This window comes from Trachemys scripta, chromosome 5 (genome assembly GCF_013100865.1).
Source record: "Trachemys scripta elegans isolate TJP31775 chromosome 5, CAS_Tse_1.0, whole genome shotgun sequence".
NCBI classification, from domain to species: domain Eukaryota; kingdom Metazoa; phylum Chordata; order Testudines; family Emydidae; genus Trachemys; species Trachemys scripta.
Window position 1 is genome coordinate 6,571,574 of NC_048302.1, and position 26,862 is coordinate 6,598,435.

The window sequence follows — 26,862 nt, forward strand, 5'->3', positions numbered from 1 at the left end:
AGCTGACCCAAGTACACACCCATGTGGACATTGTGGGTACATGATCAGGGCACTGAGCCCATGCTGCCACTCACCACTACCCGTGCTACGCAGTTACACTATTATTTTTAGCACACGAGCTCGATGACAGCTAGCACAAGTACGTCTACTCAAACTGGGGACCCCACCCCTAGCTCCAAGTGTAAACGTAACCTGAGTCTAAGCCAATAGTGTCCAACCCTGGAGGCTATAACTTATGATTTCCATGTGTTTCGTTAGCCAGAAGTGATGTAGCAGACAGGCAGCGTTGTAGGAGGGAGATCTTCACTCCATAGGCTGCGGACAAGCAGCCAGAGCTCCAATTGCATTGCTGAGCCCCTGGCATCACACCACCCTAGCTCCCTTATGAAACCTGACCCTCTGTCTCCAGTTGCACCCATCATGCTCCGCCATGGGCAGTTGTGTTAAGAAAATGTGTATTAGATAACAGAATGGAAGTGTAGTCGCTGAGATGCCCCCTGCAAGTGTTTGAATCTGGCCTGCCCCAGAAGCAGGTCCAACGTGAGTGACCCGAGTACCTGCTGTGTCCTCTCTGCTTTTCTGTTCGGGTTCTTATCCCACTCTCATCACGGGAGTATCTGAGGAGCCCCCACTACTGCATCTAAGCAACAGGGTCAATACCTGTCACATGCCATGCATTCTCTCTCCCATCCTTTCCCCAAGGGGAGAATTGCGTATGCAGTGGAGGGTTCTGGTTTGGTAGGGATTCTTTGCTTTGTTTTTAGATGTACATGCTGTTACGTGTTTATGTTGGAGAAGTGCCTCTTGCACTTGGAGAGGAAGGTGGTGAGGTTTGAGATGTTCCTCAGCTCCTGGTGGAGTTCAGTCCATGATCCCGACCTAGCGCCTCACCAATGTCTGACTCCTGCATAGACGAGCTTTACCCTGGTGGTAGAAACTTCCATTGTGCCAGAGGTGTGGAGTTGCTGACCAATCTTCATCCCTCTTTAGGCTTTTTTAGATATGCTGGGCCCATGTGAGGGATCATCCTGACGATAAGGACCAAGTCCTCAAACTTGATTCACTATTCCATGGGAAGCCAGCGGAGGGAGCAGAGGACATGCATGAGGTGCTCATGGTAGCCCCTGTTGCTGAGGAGATATGCTGCTGAGTTTAGTACTAGCTGGAGTTTTCTAAGAGCTGATGGCTTAGAGTCATAGAATCATAGAATATCAGGGTTGGAAGGGACCTCAGGAGGTCATCTATTCCAACCCCCTGCTCAAAGCAGGACCAATTCCCAACTAAATCATCCCAGCCAGGGCTCTGTCAAGCCTGACCTTAAAAACCTCTAAGGAAGGAGATTTCACCACCTCCCTAGGTAACCCATTCCAGTGTTTCACCACCCTCCTAGTGAAATAGTGGTTCCTAATATCCATCCTAAACCTCCCCCACTGCAACTTGAGACCATTACTCCTTGTTCTGTCAAGGCCTTGTATACTATGTTGCTGTGATGTTTAGCCTGAGCAGTACAAAGGGAGTGAAACAGGACAGAGTATCTACCCCAAAGTATTGATTGTGGCCCTTTGACCAGAGCAATGAGTAAGATTTCTTTAGAGTTACAATCCAGCAATGGGAACATTAAACTCCAGTGCTTACATAATGCTGTCTGGGCAGAGCAAGAGGACCAGTTAATTGCACGCATGAGCACAAATTTCCCACAGAAAGGCATGGAGAAATATCTACTTGTGACAATCTAAAACTATCCGCACCCATCTTTGAAAGAAGAAAAACAGACTTTGCAGTCTTCAGCAACAAACACGGTACAGTACATAGCATCAGGCAGTGGATGGCCGACAGCAAAAATTTAACTCTGTAAAATTGCCCTGAAACGTCTTGAAAAGTTCTCTGTACTTTTTAGTTGCTTGGTCATTCTAGTTTCACCTCCTACACCCTACACATCCTTCTAGCGCACTCTAGCTGTGCCAATCACTGTCTACCACATAATCCTTTCTGAGGAGTGACTGTAAAGGACACGCTTTGCATAGCTTTTATCCAGTGGATAGGGCATTAGACTAGCACTCAAGAGACCTGCATTCCACCCTGTTATATGATGGCTTTGAGGATGAGAGCTGTAGGAGGCAGGTTGAGATGGGGAGAACGTTTTAAAAATCACTGGCTTTCTCAAACAAACGCTGTAATCCCACAATTGACAGTGCAGGAGTAGGGTGCTGCTTCTAAACCAGAAGACAGTGGGTGCTGAAGTCTGCTTGTGTGCGACCAGTTGGAAATTTGGGCCTATAATAAATACGTCAGCATGGAAAGCAGAGAGATGAGAAGGGAAGAGGCGGGGCATTAAGCACGGATGTTTAAGCAATGGAAATGTGTCATGCCTGGCAACACTTTGTGTATGTTTCAGCTCCTGAATGACAGCATGGAGTACTGCAGTGTGATCAGATACAACGGCCAGGCTAGATTAGTGACTAGGAAGAACTACGGTGTGAACTCACCTCTACACGTGACACGGGGGCATATGGTCTTGCAGCTGAATGTGCACCCGCCATTGTGATATATAAAGAGCTACCGCTGAGAGGGAAGAGGGTCATCTACCACACAGCTGTTATTGTTAGGGAACAAGGAGGCACCAGCAGCACCATCCGTGCCGGCCAGGAGCAGCGCTAGTAAAGGAGAAAGGGGAAAACAGCAGCAGCAACGTGGGCAACAGACGCTAGAGGGTGGTGGATGATAGATGGTTACTTCTGCATTTGACCAGTGGGTGGCGCTATGCAGCAACAGGGATCTGCACTGGGTGACCCCCCCTCCTGGGTAGGGTGGGTGATGGAGGAGGGATTCACATAGCTGGAGGAGGGACATGGCGACTACTTGAGGAGTATCGGCAAGCTGCAAACTGCCAGCAGTTTCTTTTGGTGTCAGATTCAGTTCTGGCCTGAACTAAGCTGTGAGCAGGCTAGTGCCTCTGGCTTGGAGCTCTTTAGCTGCAAGGTCAGATCCTTGCTGCTGCTGCTGCTAATCACAGACAGAGCTGGGCAGAAAACAGGAAGGGAAAATGGCACTTGGCTCCCCTCTCTCCCCACCCCCCGTTATTTTCAGCCTTCCAAGCACAGACTACACACGCACTCACAGTCACTGAGCTGAGTGGGAGGATGACTGTAGCCGTATAGTCAAGTCAATATTTGGTGTCATACGTCGGTTAGTGTCTTTCTGAAAATCTGAATTCCTACAGTCATGGATGATGAGAGCATCTCACTTGTCTTCTTTCAGTAATTTTCTAGCCCATTCAGTTGTGGAGAAATGTGACCCAAGCACCCCTTAAAGGCTCCCAAACTGGAAGGGGCAAGGCACCAAAATGTACTATTTGGCTCAAAAAGACGAGACTTGTTTTTTGTAATCTCATTATTTTGAGGGCCCTGTTTCATGGTTTTCCTTTGGGTCGGCAGTACTGGAATGGTGACAGGGGACTGAAAATGGGAGACCGGTCAATGCAATCCATGCAGTAAGCAGATACATAAAAGAGGGTTGTATCGACACAGCATGGGACCGGGAGGGAACACTTACAATAAACATGCTCGGCCATAGTTACTTTTTAAACCACAAAGGGCTTCGAAAAGTATCTCGGCTACTTATCTGGCTCCCAGCACCTGAGCACCTCATAATCTTCAATGTATTTACCCTCAGAAAATCCCCATGAGATAAGGCAGTGTTATGATCCCCACTGTACAGGTGGGGAACTGAGGCTCAGAGTCTATTGACACCAATTGAAATCATTGCTACCAATGGAAGTTAGGCACCTAAACACCTTGGAAGATCTGGGTATAAGGGACATGCCCCACATCACACAGGATGTCTGGGATAGAAGAGGGATCAGAACGCAAGTCTGCCGCAGGCCCTGTATTTCCCCAACCTCCCTTCCTTTGACATAGGGGCCCGAACACTTGCTAAATGCCAAATCTGCACACACAGGGCCCTGTATGTCTAGCCATAAGCAGCCGCCAGTGGGAGGCTTTGCCGTTTTATAGGCACAGAACGGGTTTGGGCATCTCATGTGGATGTGCCTGTTAAAAACTTTGGACTGATGAGTCCACTGCCAACCCCCCAATTTATGGCATGGGGGATCCTCCCGCCAATTGCTGCTGAGCTTGGGATGGGCTTGTTTTGTGAGCAAAGGAACAAAGACGCCCCTTAGTGCCAGTCCTGCCCCGTGAAATCAGTGGGGCTCTGTACAGGTACACGTGTCCATCTGTACAGATCAGAGTCTAGGAGCAATTAGCCGTGACAGCAACTGTTACAACTCTAGGTCATTGTGCAGTTGGGAATTAATTGTAAATGGTTAATCCCCTCTTTATTCTGTAACACACGGGCAGCCATGAACGTGCATCACTCTCAGGAAGGATGTTGATACATTGGAGAGGGCTCAGAGAAGAGCAAAGCGAATGTTTAAAGGATTAGAAAACATGCCTTATAGTGATTGGGCTCCTTGAGTCTATCTATTACGCTTAAAAAAAGAGAAGGAAGGGGTGACAATTATATATACAAGACCTAAGTGAGGAACAAATACTTGTCAGTGGGCTCTTCAGTAAGAACAGAAAGATCTAACGGGATCCAATGGCTGGAAGTTGAAGCTAGACAAATTCAGACTGGAAACAAGGTGAAAATTTTAACGCTGACCGTAATTAAGCAATGCAACAATTTACAAGAATCATGGTGTAGTCTCCTCACTAACAATTTTTCAATCAAGATTGGATCTTTTTCTAAAAGTTATAGTGTGGGAATTATTTTGGGGAAGTTCTATGGCCTATGTTACACAGGAGGTCAGACTTGATGATCACAATGGTCTCTTCTGGCCTTTGAATCTATGACTCTTCGTGCTCTAGTCCAACCAGGACCCCACAAATTCTGAAAAATCAGGTACGGTAGTTCATTTAGCTCTAGAGTCTATTGATTTATTTGAAAATAGTTCTAATACTTTGTTAGCAAGGAAGAAGAAAAAATACTTAAGACTGAAAATTGTTCATTCATAGCTAAAGAATAACGAACCTATTGGAAACATTTACTATAAATTGATCTGATGAAGGTCAACTGTTATAAGTAGCAGAAAATAACATTCTGCTTTTCATGTAGCAGCTCCTATCAGTTTGTCGCTTCTGTGTTTAGTATTCTGTTTTAGATGTAAAGCAATTGGACCCTAAAAGCAATTTTTGATGTCCACATTTTCAGCAGCAGATTACAAAAAAAAAAAGCAAACATTTAGCTGTGTATTTTAGTGTTATTAAATTATTTTCTTCTTTCAGCTTGTAAAGTCTAAAGAAAAAGCCAAGTCCATGCATTATTAATTTTCCATGTAGCCTGCAGAAGCTATAATTAATTTTGAATTTTTAGGCATGCATTTGCATTTAAATGATTTTTTACTGCATTAATAGCAAACAAAGTGGGATGTGGCAAAACAGGAAAATAGATATTCTGACGGGACTGACATTTGAAGTGGTGGTTGTAGCTATAAATCAATCCATTTAACAATGCCACTGCCTGCTGGAGTCGTGACTTTAGCGAAATCAACACCTAACACCAGCTCTAACAGTTGATGGCCACCTCATTATTCAGCAATTCCAGAGAAACAGGTCCTTTGCATACCTGACGGATGGAAGTGATTCAGCAGAGGCCTGCCTTTGCTCATTCTGAAACTGCAGCAACAATTAAAACAGTAGCGCTGGTACATGCTGGAGACTTACGTTCACAACAGAAATTATCTGTCCCATGGTAGCTAAGGTTGTATCGGGCTTTCTTATTACACATCTTGGAAAGCCTTTGAAAATGATGAAGTTGGTGCCGATATACCCTGCTGGGGAAAGAACTAAAATAGGATAGACCATGATCTTGTTGGGTAAGTCAAGGGCAAGTTGAATGTCTCTAGCTCAGAGGGATCAGGATGAAGACCCACTATTAAGGTTGATTCCTGTTCACATGGGCTCGAAAAAACAATGGCCTCAAGGAACAGTGGCTGTGTTTCAATGTGTTTATAACAGGTCAATAAACGAGTAATAAATGTTGTAACAAATGCTTACTCAGTTGTTACAGAGTCCAACAGGTTGCTTATGACCATCGCTGACACCTTCTTCTACTGCTGTATTTATAACCATTGGTAAAACACATTGTTCATGCCTGTAACATATGTATAATAGACATTACTCATTTATTAACCCTTTATAAATGGAACCTCAGGACAAAGTGTGACAAAAATACCAGGGATCTCACGCTACGGAACAAACAAAGGTACTTATATAGCCCAATAACTATAGTGTCTGAGCACCTGACAATCTGTAATCCACCTCTGGGAGGATGGGCAGTGCTATTATCCCCACGGTATAGATGGGGAACTGAGGCACAGTGAGAATAATGCCCCATTTTCCAAGCTCTTTAGGCATCTAAAGGTTCAGATAGGCACTTTTGTAAATGCCCCTAAATGCCTAAGCAGGTTAGGTGCCTAATTCCCATTGACTTTGACTGAATAGCTTTGGAAGTCTGGCTCTTGCCCACGCACAGGAAATGGACAGTAGAGTAGGGGATTGAAGCCGTCTCTCTCAAACCCTAGGCTAATAGCGTAACTATTGGAATATCCCACCTGGACTCAAAAACAACACTGTGAAATGAAGGTTTATTTTTACTTTTTAAAAAATCTGGGGTCAGTTTCAACCGGTGCCAGTTTCAGACCGAACCAAGAGTTGCTGTGATTTGCAGTGAGGAAGTGTTGCTCTGATAATGCTTTGTTCCCAGCACACTGATTGCATATGCCCTCCTCCCACTATCAGAGCTGCAAAAGGTTTGTTTTGGACGCTACCATTTATTTTTAAGGCTGCGAAATATTTTTTTACTCGGCAGCTCCGGACAGAGCTATAGGCAGAGAACACACAGCTGATAAGAATTTAATCAGACTGGGCAGAACCCCTTTCCTCTACTTGGCTTTCCCAGAAAGGCTACTTCTGTTGGGAAGTTCACACTCAGCGCGGACAAGAGAACAGAACCCTATCTCAGCTTTGACTTCTCTGTCTTCCTTGATAAGTGGCACATTCTCAGGGCTGACCACCTCCGGGGAGGTGCTGAATGATCTCCGCACTCACTCAAGGCTGTGTGGGAGAGTTAATGAAACATGCTCCAACTGACCTACAACAGTAGAATTCTTACCATGGGCTCCTTTTACCGGGGCATTTGGAAAAAACTCAGTGTCTGTTTTCTGCCTACCGCATGGATTGGGATATTTTCAGATGGTGATATTTGCAGTCCTTCTTTCACGGACATTTGGCCAATCCCTCAACTCAAAACAGCGACGATGCAGGTGGATTCAGCTGCCTGAGTGTTCTCCATGTGTGAGGAAATCACTGGATGGTATAGGGACAGTAGTGGCCACTGGCATAAAGGGAGTGAAATGACCAAAAGGGGGTGTGGCCATCAGGGCCGGCTCCAGGCACCAGCCGAGCAAGCTCGTGCTTGGGGCGGCAGATTCTAAGGGGCGGCTTCCCTCCATCCTTTATTTTTTTTTTTTTTGCTTCGCCGCTCCGGCCGCCCCGCAGGGTTTTTTTTCTTTTTGCTTCGCCAATCCGGCCGCCCTGTAGGGGGCGGCGGCGTGGAGGAGGGGAGCACCCTGCTGGGAGCGGGCTGCGCGCTCCGTCTGCCCTAGCCGGTGCCAGGTCTGCAGCAAGCCTAGCAGGGCAGCCCGCGTTCTTCCCTGCCCGCCGACCACAGAGGCGTGGAGCCCTCCCAGCAGGTGGTACGGTGGGAGGGGCCACGTGGCGAGCACCCCACTGAAGGAAGCCCTGGCTGCCCCCCTTCTCTCTCTCTCCCCCCCCACTCCCTCCCCCTGCTAGCCGGGGCGTGCACTCCACTGCCCGGGGCACGTCTGCAGCGCAGGGAGTACCCCTGCACCCTGGCTCTGGCCACCCCACAGGTTTTTGGGGTTTTTTTTGCTTGGGGCAGCAAAAAAGCCAGAGCCGGGCCTGGTGGCCATGGTCTCCACACAGCAATTGCCAGCTGCCGGAATGCCATAAGCAGCTGCATAGCTCAGAGTAGTCTTAGGGCTACTCTACGTTGCAACTTCCTCCCCGGGATCAGCAAATATGGGAGACGGGGAGAGAATTGGGGCATGGGGTGGAGTAAAGGTGACAAAGATCGGAGCTGGTCAGGAATGTTTTGATAAACATTGATAAACATTAGATAAATTCATGGAGATTAAGTCTATTAATGGCTATTAGCCAGGATGGATAAGGAATGGTGTCCCTAGCCTCTGTTTGTCAGAGGGTGAGATGGACGGCAGGAGAGAGATCACTTGATCATTGCCTGTTAGGTTCACTCCCTCTGGGACACCTGGCATTGGCCACTGTCAGTAGACAGGATACTGGGCTGGATGGAAATTTGGTCTGACCCAGGATGGCCGTTTTTATGTTCTAAATTCCTCCCTGCAATCAAAAATGCGGATTTGTCAAAACTGAGAATTCAAGAATCAAGGTCCATTTTGACAAATCTCCAGACTCAAATGAAAAAGGTTGAGAAAAGTTTCAGAATTGTCACCACGAAACGATTCAAAGTGAATAATTCCAGTTTTCTGATTCTAAGCAAGTTTTCATTTCAAAATTTAAGCTAATGAGACAAAAAAGGCAAAAAAAAAAAGGACAAATCAAAATGAAATATTTTTTTAAAGTGAAATGTTTCAATAGACCAGAAACAATATATTTATTTTTTTGCTTTCGCAAAAACTGAGATTTCAACTTTCCAGCCCAATTTGAGATGAGAACAAAATTTGAACTCAAAAATATTTGAGGAATAGTAAAGCCATTTCCTGCCCAACTATATTAAAGACGCCTTTACAGTCCATCCCCGACCTGCACAGAAAGGCTAATGCCAATGATCTGGCCCCATGTCTTTAAAACACCACCTCTCAGGCAATTAGCAGTTATTAATAGAGGTAAAACTGTAGTTATATTTCCATATTTGCTTGACTGACTAAAGCATAAAACTAATCTCTAATCTAATGATGATGCATTCATTCACTTTCCATAATGGCAGAGTGTTCAAACATCACACAGCTCCACCAACATCTGCTACAGTTAACTGAGTACATTTTAATTGACCTTATTTCTTGCATACTGTAAATTAAATTCTTTTAATTCATTGTTTAATTCACTACACTGAAAATTAATTCCAGCTAATAGCATAGGGCTAAATTGTAGCTTTGCCACAAGCCCGGAGTGAAGGGCAGCATGTATCTGGGTCCAGATTATGACCCCGAATCAGAGTCAGGCACCCAGCTCCCCTTTGTTCCAGGGGGAAGTAATTTGTACCAGTTCCGTACCTGGCACGGATTAATTCTCCCTCCATTTCAGCATAACTACTTTGCCTTAGCCACTGAAACACATTCAAATGGAAGTCCCTTTTGAAAGCAATAGGAGTTAGGTTCCTAAGTGCTTTTGAAAACCCCATTAGGTGTCTACCGGCAGTTTTAGGCACCTAAATACCTTTACAAACCTGGCCCTGAGTGACTTGCCTACATTCACACAGAAAACCTGTGGTCAAGCAGAGAATTGGGCTGAGGTCTCCCAAGTCCCAGGCTAGCTCCCTAACCACTGGTCCGTCCCTCTTCTCTATTGACATACAGGAACGGTGACATATAAACGTTCACCAGAAGCTTAACCCTTTCATAGATTCATAGATTCTAGGACTGGAAGGGACCTCGAGGGGTCATCGAGTCCAGTCCCCTGCCTGCATGGCAGGACCAAATACTGTCTAGACCATCCCTGATAGACATTTATCTAACCTACTCTTAAATATCTCCAGAGATGGAGATTCCACAACCTCCCTAGGCAATTTATTCCAGTGTTTAACCACCCTGACAGTTAGGAACTTTTTCCTAATGTCTAACCTAGACCTCCCTTGCTGCAGTTTAAGCCCATTGCTTCTTGTTCTATCCTTAGAGGCTAAGGAGAAAAAGTTTTCTCCCTCCACCTTATGACACCCTTTTAGATACCTGAAAACTGCTATCATGTCCCCTCTCAGTCTTCTCTTTTCCAAACTAAACAAACCCAATTCTTTCAGCCTTCCTTCATAGGTCATGTTCTAAAGACCTTTAATCATTCTTGTTGCTCTTCTCTGGACCCTCTCCAATTTCTCCACATCTTTCTTGAAGTGCGGTGCCCAGAACTGGACACAATACTCCAGCTGAGGCCTAACCAGAGCAGAGTAGAGCGGAAGAATGACTTCTCGTGTCTTGCTCACAACACACCTGTTAATACATCCCAGAATCATGTTTGCTTTTTTTGCAACAGCATCACATTGTTGACTCATATTTAGCTTGTGGTCCACTATAACCCCTAGATTATTGGCCTGCTAAACCCAGGGTTGTAAGTTCTATCCTTGAGGGGGCCATTTAGGGATCTGGGGCAAAACCAGTACTTGGTCCTGCTAGTGAAGGCAGGGGGCTGGACTTGATGACCTTTCAAGGTCCCTTCCAGTTTTGTGAGATAGGTATAGTTATCCCTTTCTGCCGTACTCCTTCCTAGACAGTCTCTTCCCATTCTGTATGTGTGAAACTGATTTTTCCTTCCTAAGTGGAGCACTTTGCATTTGTCTTTGTTAAACTTCATCCTGTTTACCTCAGACCATTTCTCCAATTTGTCCAAATCCTTTTGAATTATGACCCTGTCCTCCAAAGCAGTTGCAATCCTTCCCAGTTTGGTATCACCCGCAAACTTAATAAGCGTACTTTCTATGCCAATATCTAAGTCGTTAATGAAGATATTGAAAACAGCCGGTCCCAAAACAGACCCCTGCGGAACCCCACTTGTTATGGCTTTCCAGCAGGATTAGGAACCATTAATAACAACTCTCTGAGTACGGTTATCCAGCCAGTTATGCACCCACCTTATAGTAGCCCCATCTAAGTTGTATTTGCCTAGTTTATCGATAAGAATATTATGTGAGACCGTATCAAATGCCTTGCTAAAGTCTAGGTATACCACATCCACAGCCTCACCCTTATCCACAAGACTCGTTATCCTATCAAAGAAAGCTATCAGATTGGTTTGACACGATTTGTTCTTTACAAATCCATGCTTGCTATTCCCTATCACCTTACCACCTTCCAAGCGTTTGCAGATGATTTCCTTAATTACTTGCTCCATTATCTTCCCTGGCACAGAAGTTAAACTAACTGGTTCCTGGGTTGTTTTTATTTCCCTTTTTATAGATGGGCACTATATTTGCCCTTTTCCAGTCTTCTGGAATCTCTCCCATCTCCCATGATTTTCCAAAGATAATAGCTAGAGGCTCAGATACCTCCTCTATTAGCTCCTTGAGTATTCTAGGATGCATTTCATCAGGCCCTGGTGACTTGCAGGCATCTAACTTTTCTAAGTGATTTTTAACTTGTTCTTTTTTTATTTTATCTGCTAAACCTACCCCCTTCCCATTAGCATTCACTATGTTAGGCATTCCTTCAGACTTCTCGGTGAAGACCGAAACAAAGAAGTCATTAAGCATCTCCGCCATTTCCAAGTTTCCCGTTACTGTTTCTCCCTCTTCACTGAACGGTGGGCCCACCCTGTCTTTGGTCTTCCTCTTGCTTCTAATATGTTGATAAAAAGTCTTCTTGTTTCCCTTTATTCCCGTAGCTAGTTTGAGCTCATTTTGTGCCTTTGCCTTTCTAATCTTGCCCCTGCATTCCTGTGTTGTTTGCTTATATTCATCCTTTGTAATTTGTCCTAGTTTCCATTTTTTATTTGACTCCTTTTTATTTTTTAGATCATGCAGCACATTTCCCCTTCACAGTGGCCCAACAAGGCCCTTAGTCCTGAGTCCATGCTCTCCTGTTCCTCACTCCATTTTCCATTGTCTCAGCCTATCCCAGAGCTTTGGTTCCTTGGCCTGCTGGAAGCAGGGGGTTTCCAGAGGACAGGCTGGCAATAATTGCAGCAGCAGGGAGCTGGGACTGGTCGGCACTTCAGCTGGTTATGTACTATGGCCCAGATCCACAGAAGTAATTAAGCTCCTAAGTTCCCTTGACTTAAACAAACATTAGGAGCCTTTGTGGAGCTGGACCTACCTCCCGAGAGAGTCATGCGATTCTGCTCTGGCCTGCATCAGGGGCTGCACTAGGATCCTTACAGTCAGTTAGGAATTTCCTCTTTCTCTGGTAGGCCCCTGTGAGAGCTGAGAAAAGAGGGATCATTCCTTTGTCTTAACTTTTAACAGGGGAGATCATCGCCACATCTCTCAAGATTCGGTATCCCACCAACACCTGCAGGACCGTGCCTTACAGCGGATCACTCGACGTGTCACATATGGCTGTATTTGCAGAAGATCTTAGTAGCTCCCCTGGGGAACTGCGGAGTGTTGAGCTCTTCTGCAAATCTCCTCATCTCATTCAGGTGCCTCCATGGGAGCGAAGATCTTTGGGAAATCCGGCCCATTTATAGGTGTGGAGCCCATTGAGAAATCTGACCCCATTGCAATCAATAGGCGTTTTGCCATTGACAGCATTGGGGCCAGGATTCCTCTCCTGGCTTAACAGCTCTGCTGTTGAACTTTCATTACACTGTTTGTTCCCAGCATCCACTGTTTGTCCCAACACACCCGCTGAGAACACAGCCTTAATGCTAACAATGTCTATTACTGGGGGAACATTGAATGTCGGAGTCTAAATTAGTCCAGGAGGTTTTTTTTAAAAGAATCAAAGCGATGTTGGTAGCATTTTGTAGGCCTGAACCTGCTTCACTGTGACTCCTCAGGGCTCACTACATGTTTATGCAGCACCTACTACAATGGAGCCACATTCTCAGATGCCTCCGATGCACTACAATAATAAATAGGATAAATACTAGAGCAGCCTTGGAAAAGAGTTATGTTGTTTCGCTTGCATATCTGTCAATTAAATCCCCTGCAAATGCAAACATAAATTAATAAAAGTAAACTAAAAAAGTCACAACAACATCAAATAATCTATGAAATTTCCTTTTCCTAATGAGGCATTTAAATGATATCTTACATTCGTTCGGAGATTGTTTACACAGGATGTCGTTATGATGCAGTGTTAGAGCTCTGTAAATCTCAGCTAGGAAAAATGTCCCAGAGAGCAAAGAGGACCAGTTCTGCTCCAAGATATGTCTCAATAGATTCACTGCCTTTTTATTATTATTATTACTACATTACTCATCAGAAATATCTGTAGTCCTGCTAATGCACTGCAATAAAAATCAAATCAGCAGCTGCCAAAACCGGAAACAATTTTCATTTGCATTAATGTTTTTGCGATGATCTCGACTGTTCTGTCAGTGGTTTAAATGCTGAAATGGTTTTGTGTTTATCAAGGTCGTCTTCTTTTCACAAACATTTAATCAGCAGAGTAGGGTTTGGATTTCAGAAATCTCCATTCTTCTAGATTCCTCCAGTTCCACAAAGCATGTAAGCATGTGCTTAAATCCATTGGGAGTCACCAAACCACGTAAACACATGCTAACTCTAAATATGTGCTAACGTCCCAAGGTCTCCTTACAGGATCATGACCTGAACCAGACAGGCAAAGGATGGGGGAAAGTTATTCCCATTTTATAGAGAAGAAACGGAGTCAGAGAAAAAGAAAGGGCCTGATCCAAACCCATTCAGATAGTGGAATGACTCCCATAGGTTTTGGATTAGGCCGTAAGTACCAGATTTCTATTCAAGTTAGGCACCTAAATACCTTTAAATGTCTGCCCTACGTGACTTTGCCCAAGGTTACACAGGAAGTCTGCAGCAAAATCAGGAATTGAACCCAGACAGCCTAAATCCTTGCCCAGAGTTTGAAACACAAAGCCATCCTCCTTGTCTGAGGAATTCAGGATTGCCTCACCAGCGTCATGAGTTAACACAAATCATAAATATTCTCGAGGAGGAGTAGCTTGTAACCTGCAGAAAACACCACTCCAGGAATATTTGATCCGATGTTCTGAGTCTGATCAAATAGCTATTCCTAATCGCTCCACACAACACAATTCAAACTCTCCGTGAAAAAGAAACAGAGGGTACCCAAAGAAGCTTTTAACTTGGTTACCCCAATGCTTTTCTCTATACACATGCGCCAGGCACACTCTTGAGACACACAGACAAGTGTGATACTTCAGTAACAGCTGGAGCCTTCTTTCACTGACCCTTACTATGCAAACCTGTCCAAAGGAGTTGTAGATAAATCCTAGGAGCATGAAGAGACACAAACAAAGTGGGAGACAAGTCTGAACTAAACATTTAAAATGCCTTTCAGGAAAAGTCTCGGAATTGATCATGCAGTCTAGCTTTTTTTTTTTTTTAAACCAAGCAAGATCAGTGGTAGCCCCTCCACTGTATGGACTTCATTTAATAAGTAAAAGAAACAAACTCCAAGTTTCCCATGTGACTTTCAGTTATCCGAACACATGAGCCACCAGTTCAGCTAACACAAGCCTAAACCAGCGGACCGGCGCTTGTCTAGGATACAAACATGCTTGTGCAGATGTGTCCACAACTGAACCAATCGGGCAGCCTCATATTTCTTGCTGTGTGGATGAAAACAAAGCATAAGAGGCCCAATGACCACGTGGAGCTTTGCACTCAGTTCCCCGCTCTGAGACCGTCACTGAATCACGGAGGCACTGCAATGTGGAGAGGGCAATGCATAGCTTCTACGTGCTTAGCCACTCAGTGGAATCCACAAAGCCTGAATTAGGCCCCTAGGCTCCCCATACAATGAATGGGGAGAGATTGGCGCTTAAGAATGGGCAACGGCCAATACACTACGTGAGGTGGGTGGGGACACCACGTAAGCTAGCCAATAGCAGATGCTGAGGGGAGGGGTGATTCCTAAGCCCCACCCCCTCCCAGATTTAGGCCTGGTCTACAGTTAGAAGTTCGATTGGCCTAGCTTAATGGCTCAAGGCCATGAAAAATTTCACACCCTGAGTGCTGTAGTTAGCTCAAACTCACCCCCTGGTGTAGATGCAGCTAGGTTGAAGGAAAAATTATTTTGTTGACCGAGCTCTCTCTCTGTGCTGCTCTAATGCTGACAGACCCTTGGGCACCTAAGTCCTTTTGTAGATCTGGGCCTTACTGTCTCTGCTCTAATTGTAAAATAGGCACGACGATATCAAAGCATTCATCTGTCCTCCCATTTCGATTGTACGTTCTTTGGGGCAGGAGCTGTCTCTTACTTTGTACAACACCTCGCACAAACACAGAGTAAGGGGCACCACTCTGAATTCGGGTCCATAGATGCTACCGTAATAATAGCAAAGACATCTAAGTGTTCGTTAAAACCTGCTCAGTAAATGCTGTTGTCTCAGCAAAGACAGTAAGATCATTGTAAGGAACTCTAGAACAGAGCTTTAATGTTTTTTCATTAATGTGGTACAGAAATTCACCATAACACGTTTCTATTAGTATCTTTAATCTGCACCAAAACCTCCAAATGTCTTCTCCCAATCAAACCATTTCCATTGACAAGGTCAACAAAGATGAATGAATAATTTGCCCAAATGAACTTGCTGTATTTCTTCACTCCCTTTGCTTTAACTATCTGTCCCCACTGAACACACTTCATTGTGCGTTTCCACCTGAGTTACTACGAGCATGGACGGAGGAAGTCTTATTGAAAAGAACAGATGGAAGTGATTGCCAAGCCCAAATTATCTGTAAATCTGCCCTGGGGATTGGACGCTATGGATATTGGCCTTGCAGTCGACCGACCTAGTCAGCGGGATTCTGGCTGCCCTCTACAAGCCCATGGTTTGCAGTCATAGCTCTGGGCTGGAGACAGCTATCTGGAGAATGTGTGAATTGTTACAAATTGTCCCCGCCACAACCACCTTTCTGTCCAGAGAGAGAATCCAGCCCCAGCCACTGGCCCCAGGATAGGATCAGGTCACTCTTCCAAAAAAACCTTTATAAATAAAAACCCTGCTCTCCTCAGTGGAGAGGGCAGGAAAGATCCCCCTGTGAGCCTTCATGTCCTAGACACAGCTTATTTGCGTCTCTTCAGCTTCTGTGACACTTGAAGGCTCCCTGGCTGATTGACAGGCCTAGACTACAAAACTGGTTTGGGAGAGCCATAAATAGCACGATTTAGCCTCTGAGTCCCCAGCAGGTGTATTCATAGTGCAGATCTGTCTTTCCAGGCATCCAAACTGACAGATTTCATTAACTTTCTCCCACCTCAGACTCCTGCTTGAATAGGCAGTGTGGAGAGATCAGAGGAATTGCAGGTTCTTAGCAAGACTGTTATCAGACTTCCCTGCTTCTACCAAACTGGTAGACAAGGCGTTGCTGAGCAATCACTGGCCTCTTTCCTGACACTCTTAATGACTAAACCCCAGAGCATGCCTGGTTACCTCTCGGAACTATGTAGCTTAGTGTCAGGCCCGTTCTCCAAATGGAATTACTGATGTATTAAGAATACTCATCCTCTCTGATAACTGCAGTTTTTCCAGTTCCCATAATTTTATTGTTATCTGTGTCCTATTTGGTGTCTCTCCCACTACAGAAAGGATGTGGGCAAATTGGAGAGAGTCCAGAGGAGGGCAACAAAAATGATCAGGGGGTTGGGGCACATGACTTATGAGGAGGGGCTGAGGGAACTGGGTTTATTTCGTCTGCAGAAGAGAAGAGCGGGGGGGATTTGATAGCAGCCTTCCACTACCTGAAAGGGGGGGTTCCAAAGAGGATGGAGCTCGGCTGTTCTCAGTGGTGGCAGATGACAGAACAAGAGGCAATGGTCTCAAGTTGCAGTGGGGGAGGTCCAGGCTGGATATTAAGAAACACTTTTTCACTAGGAGGGTGGTGAAGCACTGGAATGGGTTACCTAGGGAGATGGTGGGACCTCCATCATTAGAGGTTTTTAGGGCCCACCTTGACAAAGCCCTGGCTGGGATGATTTAGTTGGTGTTGGCCCAGCTTTGAGCAGGGGGTTGGATTAGAGGACTTCCTGAGATCCCTTCCAACCCTGATATTCTAGGATTCTCTGTGGGGCTGGCCTTACTGCAGCTGCTGGAAGGGAAGTCTTTACCCTAGGTATCCCCTCGCCCACATGGCCCACACAGCCACTTGCCCCCTTTTGTAAACCTGGCCCAGGCTTGCCTACAAACAGGAAGCAGCAGTTGTTAAATGAGCTGCTCCTCTTCCAAGCAATCAGCCTTCCCCACACTCTGGCTTCTCAGCAGTGCTCCACCCAGCAAGAGAAGCCACAGAAGGAGCAGAGCTGGCAGACAGCCCTTGATGTTCAGAAAAAAGCCAGCAGGGGGCTGGATAGAGGCCCACAGCGCTGCTGGAAAAGACCATGTGATCTCCTATGTCTGTGTGGGTGTTGCTGGTGCTACCTTCTGCTTGCCAAACCACAGAGCGGAGAGGGTACCCAACACTACCATACATTACAGGCCTGATGCAAAGCCAAGTGAAGTCAATGGGAATCTTTTCACCAGCTTCCAGGGGTTTTAGAACAGGCAGTAAAGGAGATCTCCTTTGTTAAACACCCCACATAAACCTCTGCACAGAGGAAGCCATTTGCAATATACAGAAACACATTTTATTGGTCCTATAAAGCCTACAGCTGATTCTATCTCTCTCATTGAGCATCATCTACTGGTGCTGCATCTACTAAGTATTTACCTACATAAACTTCTCATTTGAAGAGCACTCTTGTACCATCTTTTATCTCAAACGATGGCAGCTTCATGTTTTGGAGCTAGAGGATGAGGATTTTAGTCCACTCATTTGTTTTTCCACTCTGCTGAGCTCTAGTAATACCTGTTAGATCAAGAAGAATGCAGACAGACCCTGGTCAGCAGCAACTGGAATCAAGCCTGGGACCTCTTCAGCTTAAAGCATAAGCCTCTACTGCCTGTGCTGAGAGATGCATCTCTCTTAGCCAAGGCTGCAGCAGGCTCTCTCATGAGCTGGCCCAGCCACCACTTGAGGGGGGCAGATTGTAGCCAATGTGTACTCAGGGTGGCACACGCACCAGCCAGAATCTTTCTTGCCCACCTGTTTTGTATTGTAACTGACCCCACTTCCCTCTACCTGTCTGGCAGTGTGTCCTTTGTACCAGAGGCAAGTTCTGTACATGCACCGAGTATTGGGCTGTCTGGGGTCTAGCCAGGGAAGACTCCCTAGAATACTTCAGTCCAGGAAGAGATTTCTTCCAGGGCAGCCAGAAATGAAAGGTGCAGAAACCCTGGCCTTGATAGCTGTAACTGTTAAAGCAAACAGATAAACCCAGCAGTTCCCACCCCGGCCCCTAGGTGTGAAGGTCACAGTGTGCACAATGACTCTTCCACTTCTGCTGCAGCTCCGGCTAGTCCCCTGCAAGCAACAGGGAGTGACTCTGTCCAGCTCTCAGGCCTTCCAGCCCCAACTCCCAAGGGGCCTGCTCTCCAGCCCTCCCTTTACTGACAGGCTGCTGCCTCCAACCAGAGCTGCAGCTCACTTCCAGCCCATGGGTCACTTCTGAGTCATGTCCCGTAACCTCAGACAGGCCTCCCCTTTCCTGTCCTAGGGAGGTTAGGGAGCCCTCTTCTGGCTGGCTCTGTTGCTTTATGATCCAGCAGTTTCATTGCAGTATTCTACTCTTCTGCTGATCCAATCATTTTTTCCCCTCGCTAATTTCTGCCCATAACCTTGAAATCCTTTTCCCTGATCAGTATGCTGGATGGCTTCCCCATTTTATTACCTGTTCTAGAGGCTGGGTCCTTGATCCTTGAGTAATTACATTTTCCACTTTATAGTTCTCGAGAATCTTTCCCAACTCTAACAAAACTTTGCAAACTAATAAAAGTTAGCGAGAATGCCATGGACATCAGCCCCAAAAGTTTGGCCTGCTCTCCAAGTCACTGTTTTTAATTAACACAACCATACTTCTATCAAAAGGAAAAGCAAAGCTTGACAAAATAAACATAACTAGACCTGTGGTTCCTAAAGTGGGGTCCCTGGAGAGTCTGCTGTGAGTCACAGAGAGGGGGCCCAAAAGGGGTTCCAGCAGTTTTGAGAACAAAATGGCATCCTCTGCACAGATTGACCTGTCACGTACCGGCTGGGAGAGGTCATGCTGACATAGGTATTCCAGTAACACTGGAAGTAAAAGGGGTCCAGGACATTTAGTGAGATACCAAAGGGTTACTTGGCAGAAAAAAGTTTGGGAACCACTGCATTAGACAAAGCACATAAGGAATAACATGTTTTATTTGTCAGTGCTTGATTTTGACACCCTCCACTGCTCATCATTTTGTTCGGGCCCATTATAACACCCAGTTCTTATCTCAAAACACTTTCCAAAGGAGAATGGTATCATTATGGCCATTTTACAGATGGGAAAACTGAGGCACAAGGCAGTGAAGTGATTTGCTCCAACTCTCCCAAGGCCAGTGGAGGAGCCAGGAAGAATGTCATTCTGCGTCCAATTCCAGAGGTCTATCTACTAGGCTACACTTCCTGCTAGAATCATTAAATTCAAAGGAGATGCTAGCAGTTAGATCTGTAAAAGCGGGATATGATACTTCCTTGTTTCTTAAGCGCTTTGAGATCTACAGCTGAAAAGCTCTCTAACCAGTAGGTATTAATGTGAGAATATCCTACATGATCTAGGGTTAAGAACCTGAAGACCCAAGTGTTCAACTTGCATCAGATTCGGTAGACCAAACCCTGAACCTAAACTACTCTTCCCTGATTCATAGATGCTAGAGGGCCTGGTCCTCAGCTGCTGTAGACCAGGTTTGCTCCATTCACATCAATGTCACACACTATAACCCACTACTGAGTGTGACTTCAATCAGACTCTGTCAAGCCAATGGGAGTTTTGCCCAAATGAGGACTGAGAATGGACTTCAGAATGTGTTCCTATGAGTTCTTGAAAAGACTGAATTAGAATCTACTGCAATTAGAATCTCAAAAAACACAGTAACAAGCTGTAACCTTAAAGAGCATGATGGATCACCAAATAAAAAAATCTATAATTCAGTTGCCACACCCTTCTTCATTGTGGTGGGCAGTGAAACAGACCCTGATCACTACTAGGAAAGGATTGGTGTTGAACAGAGATGACTTGCTCACCAAGGCAGGCTACAAGCTAGGGAGAGAACTTAACAAGGGTGATCAACGGGAAATGGATGAAGAGGGAGCAGGTGCACATGCATGCTTATTTGAGAATACCGGAGAGTGAGAACCATAAAATGAGGGTAATTAGCAGGTGAGATATTTCATACTATCAGTGATCTATTGTGAAGATAAAATTTCACAGACTGAGCATTGAAAATGTAGCCTCTACACCCGCAACTATTTTCTGCCCCTTCGTAAAAGGTTTGTATTTACCGATTGCCTTCCCCTCATGCCCCATTTGTGCATCCATGCATGTGCACACACATGAAGGCTAGCAGCTATAAGAGTGGGAGAAAAGGGATGAAATTAAACCAAAAATGATAGAGTTGTATTGAGGAAAAATTAGTGAATCAGAAGTGGTAGGAAAGAAGTGCTAGACTGAGGGCTTGTCTATACTACTGGCCGGATCGATGGGCAGCGATCGATCCTGTGTGTGTGTGTGTGGGGGGGGGGTTAATTTATCATGTCTATTATAGATGTGATAAATCGACTGCCGATCGCTCTAGCGTAGACTCCGGTATTTACCTCAACGAGACGTGCAAAGGGAATTGACGGGAGAGCGTCTCCCATTGACACCCTGCAGTGAAGACACCACGGTAAGTAGATCTAAGTATGTAGATTTCAGCTACGTTATTCATGTAGTTGAAGCTGCGTAACTTAGATTGATTCTCTTCCACCTCCCCATTCCACCCCCCCCCCCATAGTGTAGACCAGCCCTAAGAGAACAATCCACTTTTTAGGGAGACTAGATAGAAGTAGAGTAGCAGGTAACAAACTTACAGGAAAAGCTGTGTCACAAAGCTTGCCCAGTGGGCAATATAGAGCTACATTGTCATACCTTTACTCGTGCTAAAGAGCAACTTACTCCATACACAGCTCCATCAACGTCATTAGGAGTACATGAGGAATATGGTACTATTAGGTGTAATGAATGGTGTCACAAGGCTGGTTTCACACAAGGTTGCACTGGTTTAACCAAGCAAAAAAAATTCCAACTTGATCTTAGTTAAACTGATGTACACCCTTGTGTGGAATTTTTAGCATTAATGTCTGAACAATATAAACCAAGTTTAAGTCAATTTAAGAGTCTGTATAGGAATTTGCACCAGTTTAAGTGAATGTATTTTAAAAAATATCCCATCTTTAATTGAACAGATACAACCCCCAACTGCCCAAACATTCTTCACAAGAACATTAACAGTTTTCAAGCCATTCCTGTTCTGAATTTCTCAAACTTTTACAGAGACAAAAAAGAAATACACCTCTACCCTGATATCATGCGACCTGATATAACACAAATTTGGATATAACGCAGTAAAGCAGTGCTCCAGTGGGGCTGCTCATTCCAGTAGATCAAAGCAAGTTTGATATAACGCGGTTTCACCTATAATGCGGTAAGATATTTTGGCTCCAGAGGACAGCGTTATATTGGCGTAGAGCAGTCACAATAAAGGAAGTTTAAAGTAATCAACTGCAAGTGTTCACAATCAAATTCAGCCCTAAGATTCAGAGATTAAGCCCAGAAGGGACCATTAGATCTAGTCTGATCTTCTGCGTAGAACTTCACCCAGTTACTCCTGTACTGAGCACAGTAACTTGTGTTTGGCAAAAGCATCTCTTCCAGAGCAGAATCCAGTCTCCATTGGAAAAGATCAAACAACGGAAAAATCAGCCCCTTTCCTTGCTAGTTTGTTCTAATGGTTAATCCCCTTCCCTGTTGAAAAAAAATTGTGCCCCATTTCTAGTTTGAATTTGTCTGGCTTTAAGTTCCTGCTAGTGGTTCTTACATTGCCTTTCTGCCCTGGACTCAAGAGCCTTTTAATTCCAGGTATCTTCTCATGTTGAGTTCTTATTCAAAGAATGGGAATTGCAAACAGATGTCTGAAGCATGACTGCAATCCTAAGGGACCACCTCTGCTTCCATTAGTTCATCTCGAGTACCACCTTACTCTCACGACGCTCAGAGAGTCAGGATGGAGGAAGGCACTAGCATAAGGGTGGCAGAATCAGAACCTATGAAGAAGTTACTTAAATATTGTGATTACCTGGAGACAATTCAGAATTAAAAAAGACATTGCAGTATATTTGCTTGTGGCGACCCTATTTTAAAAAGGACATAGGGCAGTAAGCACCTATGGATGGAGCTATATTTTATAGACTATAAGGATATTTGCTTTATCACCATTGTACATCATGATAACAGTGGGGCTACCTATGGGTCATATCTTTTAATCAAAGTCCATCAAACTCAGTAGAAAGATTCCCATCGACTTCAGTGGGCTTTGAGACAGGCTCTGAAGGTACCATTCAATGTAAAAGTTGCTGAAGTGACATCACTGTTTTCTCACATCAAGAGCATGCATTAAATGGCATCACAAGCACACATGGCATTTAGTTGATGGGTCACGGTCCAATAAGACTGGCATAGCCAGCTTCAGAAAGACCATGTCAATGCAGAAGGTGCTTACACACACACACACACACACCCCACGATAAGCATCAGGATATTATCTGAGTGAGGATCTTAGCTAAACCAAAGCTTTAGCTAAACCAACGGAAATGTGAATAAGAGGAGTGCTACAGAGCAATACACTTACTAGTTTTCTTTCCAGTTGTTTTCAAATGCACCATCTCCCAAATTTGGCCCATCAGCTCAACAGAGGAAGAGAAGCCACATTGCATCATTGCCTCTACAGTCAGCAGTTACAGTAGGAAGATAACGAGGTGCCAAATATTTCCTTTTTTGCATCTTTGGAAGACACAGAACCTCAAATAACTTCTTTTGGGAAATAGTTAATGCCCATGCTGCAGAAGTGAGCCAGGGACAGCATCATATACCACAAAGGTAAGAACCATGCAAACCACAGTTCCTTCACACCCATCAGGATTCTCCATAGACATTTTAGACAAAGCTTTGGAGTCTAGGTGCATTCCCAGCTCTTGCTCCCAGGTTTTCATCACCACTCATTTTTATAGGTGCACGTGGAGGGGGAGGGAATGTAGATTCAAGTAAGCTTGCTCTTACTTGAATCCACATCTACAAATAAACAGGATCCATTGTTTTATACTCAGCTATCTGAAAAAGACCAAAAGAAGAACAACCCTAGAAGAGGGGAAGGATTGTCTGATGCTAAAGGAACTAGAAAGGGAGGGTGTAATTCTGGACTGACACAGATTTACTGTGTGACCCTGAGCAAATCACATAACCTCTGTGCCTTGCCTCATCTGTAAAATGGAGACCCTACTACTAGAGCCGACCAGAAAGCAAGAATTCCATTTCATGAAAGATTGAGGTTTTAACATTTGGTTTTGTTGAGCATCAGGATGAAACAGAGACCTTTTAATTTCTGCATGAACCAGAGAGCGCCCCCACATACACGCCCCACCCCAAATAGCCAATAGCCCCAGTAGTTGAGCACTCATGCAGGATGTGGAAGAGGCAGGTTAAGTCTCTGCTCTGACTAGGGACTTAGGTGCCACTCTCCTACCTCCCAGATGAGTGCCCCAACCACTTGGCCACCAACTATTTGGGAGGTGGGTGGCAGCTCCCTGCCCATCCCTGGTTTTGTATCTTGGAATTGAAGCTGTCCCAACAAACGATTAATCGAAACAGATATTCGTCTGCAAAACGTTTCCATTTTGGCAAGTTGGCATTGTGATGGAGGAGACGTTTCAGCAAAAGATTCCCAAACCACTCTAAACACTACCTCCTTCACTTTGAAGAATGTAGTCTAGATAGGCAAGACAGTCAGTCACTATGTGTGGTACAGCACCCAACGTACTGCAGGGCTCTGTGGTGGCCTTTAGTTGCTTCTGTAATATCAAGTCAGATGTATTTTATATTACCCTCCTACAGGTCTGGGAGGCCACAGCACTCCCACGGTGTCACTGTTACTCCAAAACAGCTGTCAGGCCAATCTAAGCCCTGGTGTGAAGTGTCATGAAAGTGAAGTTGACAAACTTTTCCAAGCATTAAGTCCCTCCAGCATGCTTCCAGATGGACGTCCAGAGTACTTACATGTTTTGTGAAATTTATGTTTTACATCAAGGAGGGAGAATGATGGAGGTACCTGAAAGAGAAACAAACAGGAGCAGATTAGTTTTTACTCCTTTGTCCTCCTCTTCTAGTCTGGGGATGGGAACATACACACATTCATTTCACAAGTGACCACTTCCATGTGCCTACAGCTGCTTCGGACAACGTCCATGCAAAGCAGCGACTTCACTGTTCTTGTTTGTACTCCAACACTCTTTGCCCATGTAATGTTTTGGTTATAACTGGGATTAGCCTGATGTGGCCTGTAACTGGTATAAACAGCACTGGCATAAATTCCAACTGCGGAGGAGGAAAACTGCTACTTATCATGTGACAATCCCTTCCCCAAAGATCAAACCAGTGGGACTCCTTGAGGACTAAGGTACTACTCCCTATAAGGGAGATTATCAGAATCTGGCTCTTGGAGCTAGGAACAGGTAGGGAATGGGCAGTTTTCAAGAGGGCCTGCTTAAGGAGTAAAGAACTACTCAGTACAAGGCTATAAGAATCTGTATTTCCATAAAGAACTGACAAGCTACTTCGTTATCCTCCTTACAACTCTCCTTTGCTGTGATGCCTACAAAAACCAAAAAACGACACACTTGACAAGGTTTAGATTGCTGGTGTGCCAAATGAGACCAATATGGTCTCATTGCTTCCTTGTACTCCCATGTCTGTCTTTAGCCATCTATTGGCCTTGTATTATACTGTACGCTCCTTGGGGCAGGGATGGTCTGTTTGTTCTGAGTTTGTACAGCACTTATTACAGGACCCTGGAGTCCAGGTCCTTGGTTGGGCACAATAGTCATAATAAGTCGCTCCCAGTCTAATAAGAACTCATGAAGACAATCAGGACATGGCCGGGACATAACTGCCATGGGACTGCCTTGCTCTAATTCTTAGCAATACAGAAGAGCAATAAAGTTGTGTCATCCTGTTAATCAGGGACCTGTGGAACAAGCAGACCGCTTCTGTAGCTTCTTCTCTAAAGTAGTTTCTTTTCTGCACTATTGTTCACATACAAATCCAATCATGGCATTTTACTTTTGAAAAACAGTTGGTGCTATCAAATATTTTTTTTTTACAATTCATGTTGATTTAAAAAGGTATAGTGTACATTGTATCTGTGATAGACACTAGGGATATACGGCAAATTAAGAGCGAAAGAAGATGGATCACTAAAGGAATTGGTGAAGGATGCAAAGAATTTGACTCTTAGGTTAAGAATTCATACCAGGCCCTGGGAAATAGCAATCAAAGCCCATGAGGGATTGGTGGCCTGTAGAAGATACGCTAATACTCCCAGTCCAGCTCTTGGTAGGGTGGTGTTATTTGGACCTTCTCCTATCTTGGTCATCTAAGCAGAGAGACCAAGAAGAAAACACAGAATCCTCAGCTGGTGCAAGTTGTCGATGTTCCAGTGGAACATTGCTTCCCTGAGATCTGCCTACATGACTTGTCGTCATTACAGCAAGCCTCCTTTCCAGGGCCATTCGGCTCTGGCTGAGATGGGTCTACCTGCATGTGAAACAGTAAGAGGACAGAACTGCTGCTCTTCAAGGTCTTGGAAGATACAGTGGCTAGGGTGGGATCATCTTAGTTTGGGCTGTAGAAGGGAGTCTTGTGTGGTGATGCCAGTAGGTTAAAAATGGCTAATTTAAATTATGATGGTTGAAGTTATGGAAAGCCTAAAGTAAGTATGCAGAAGGCCGCATTTTCCTACATGAGGCTTATAAAGACTAAAATTCTGTAAGAGAGGAAGAATGGTCCAGTGGTTAGAGTGTCAGCCTGTCACTCCAGTGACCCACGTTCCATTCTCTGCTCCGCCACAAGCATCTGTGGAAACCATCGCCAAGATGTTTGGTCTCTGTGGCTCACTTCCCCCATCTTTAAAATGAGGAAAGTACTATTTATCTAACTCCTAGGGGTGTTCGGCACTCAGAAACCATGGTAGTGGGGCCAGTTAAGTACCTTAGGTTTCCTTGCTTGCCAACTTTGAAGAGAATGGGGGGGGGGGAATATTGATCCAAGGAAATAAGAGGATCAAGAACCAACAGCTGTAGCTCAATACAGAAACCAAATGAATTCATCCGTTGCCTAAGTGAGTAAGATATAGAATAGACAGTCAACTAGGTCTGGATTTTGACAGACCAGAGCAATGTAACCATATGTTCCAGTTGAACAGTAAATAGTTTCCGTTAAATTCCAAAGGAATAAATGGGGTGGGGCTTAATTTAAATCAGTGGTGTTCAAACTTATTTGATTGCTCTCCCCCTTTCTTTTTATCTGTAGTTGATTACATCCCCATCTCCCACAAGGACATATATCACCACCGAGCGCCGAAGGCGGAGCGGAGAGCAGCAGCTGGTGGCCTGGCACCCAGCTCTGAAGGCAGTGACATGCCAGCAGCAGCACATAAGTAAGGGCGGCAATGTGGAAAGTGATATTCATCAGTATCACTTTTCACAGCAGACTTTGCAGCCCATGACCATCCTTCTGTGCTGCTGCTGCTACCACAGGGCTGACAGCCGGAGCCCCACTACTTCTAGGTGAGGGATTGGGGGTGGAGTTGGGTGGAAGGAGAGCCTGAGTACGGGACTCCAGCTGTCCCCTTTATTCGCACATCCCGGGAGTGCACAGCCCTAGCCACCCAGGGCTGATAGCCAGAGCTGGGAGTTAACTCTTCCTTCCCTCAGCCAAGG

General features: G+C 45.1%; 1 protein-coding gene across 2 annotated transcripts in view; it reads right to left on the bottom strand.

Annotated features, from left to right (window-relative positions):
• The window catches only part of TECRL (trans-2,3-enoyl-CoA reductase like), a 107,626-nt gene that overhangs the window by 60,315 nt on the left and 20,449 nt on the right, over positions 1 to 26,862 (bottom strand). Inside the window, exons 2-3 of one of the 2 annotated variants that reach the window (XM_034771757.1) lie at positions 24,143 to 24,194; positions 22,722 to 22,814 (exon numbers count right to left, since the gene is read on the bottom strand). In XM_034771757.1, coding sequence (XP_034627648.1) covers positions 22,722 to 22,809 — 88 coding nt within the window. In that variant the 5' untranslated portion in view covers positions 22,810 to 22,814; positions 24,143 to 24,194. The remainder of the gene's footprint in view (positions 1 to 22,721; positions 22,815 to 24,142; positions 24,195 to 26,862) is intronic. The other variant, XM_034771756.1, reaches the window with a different exon arrangement.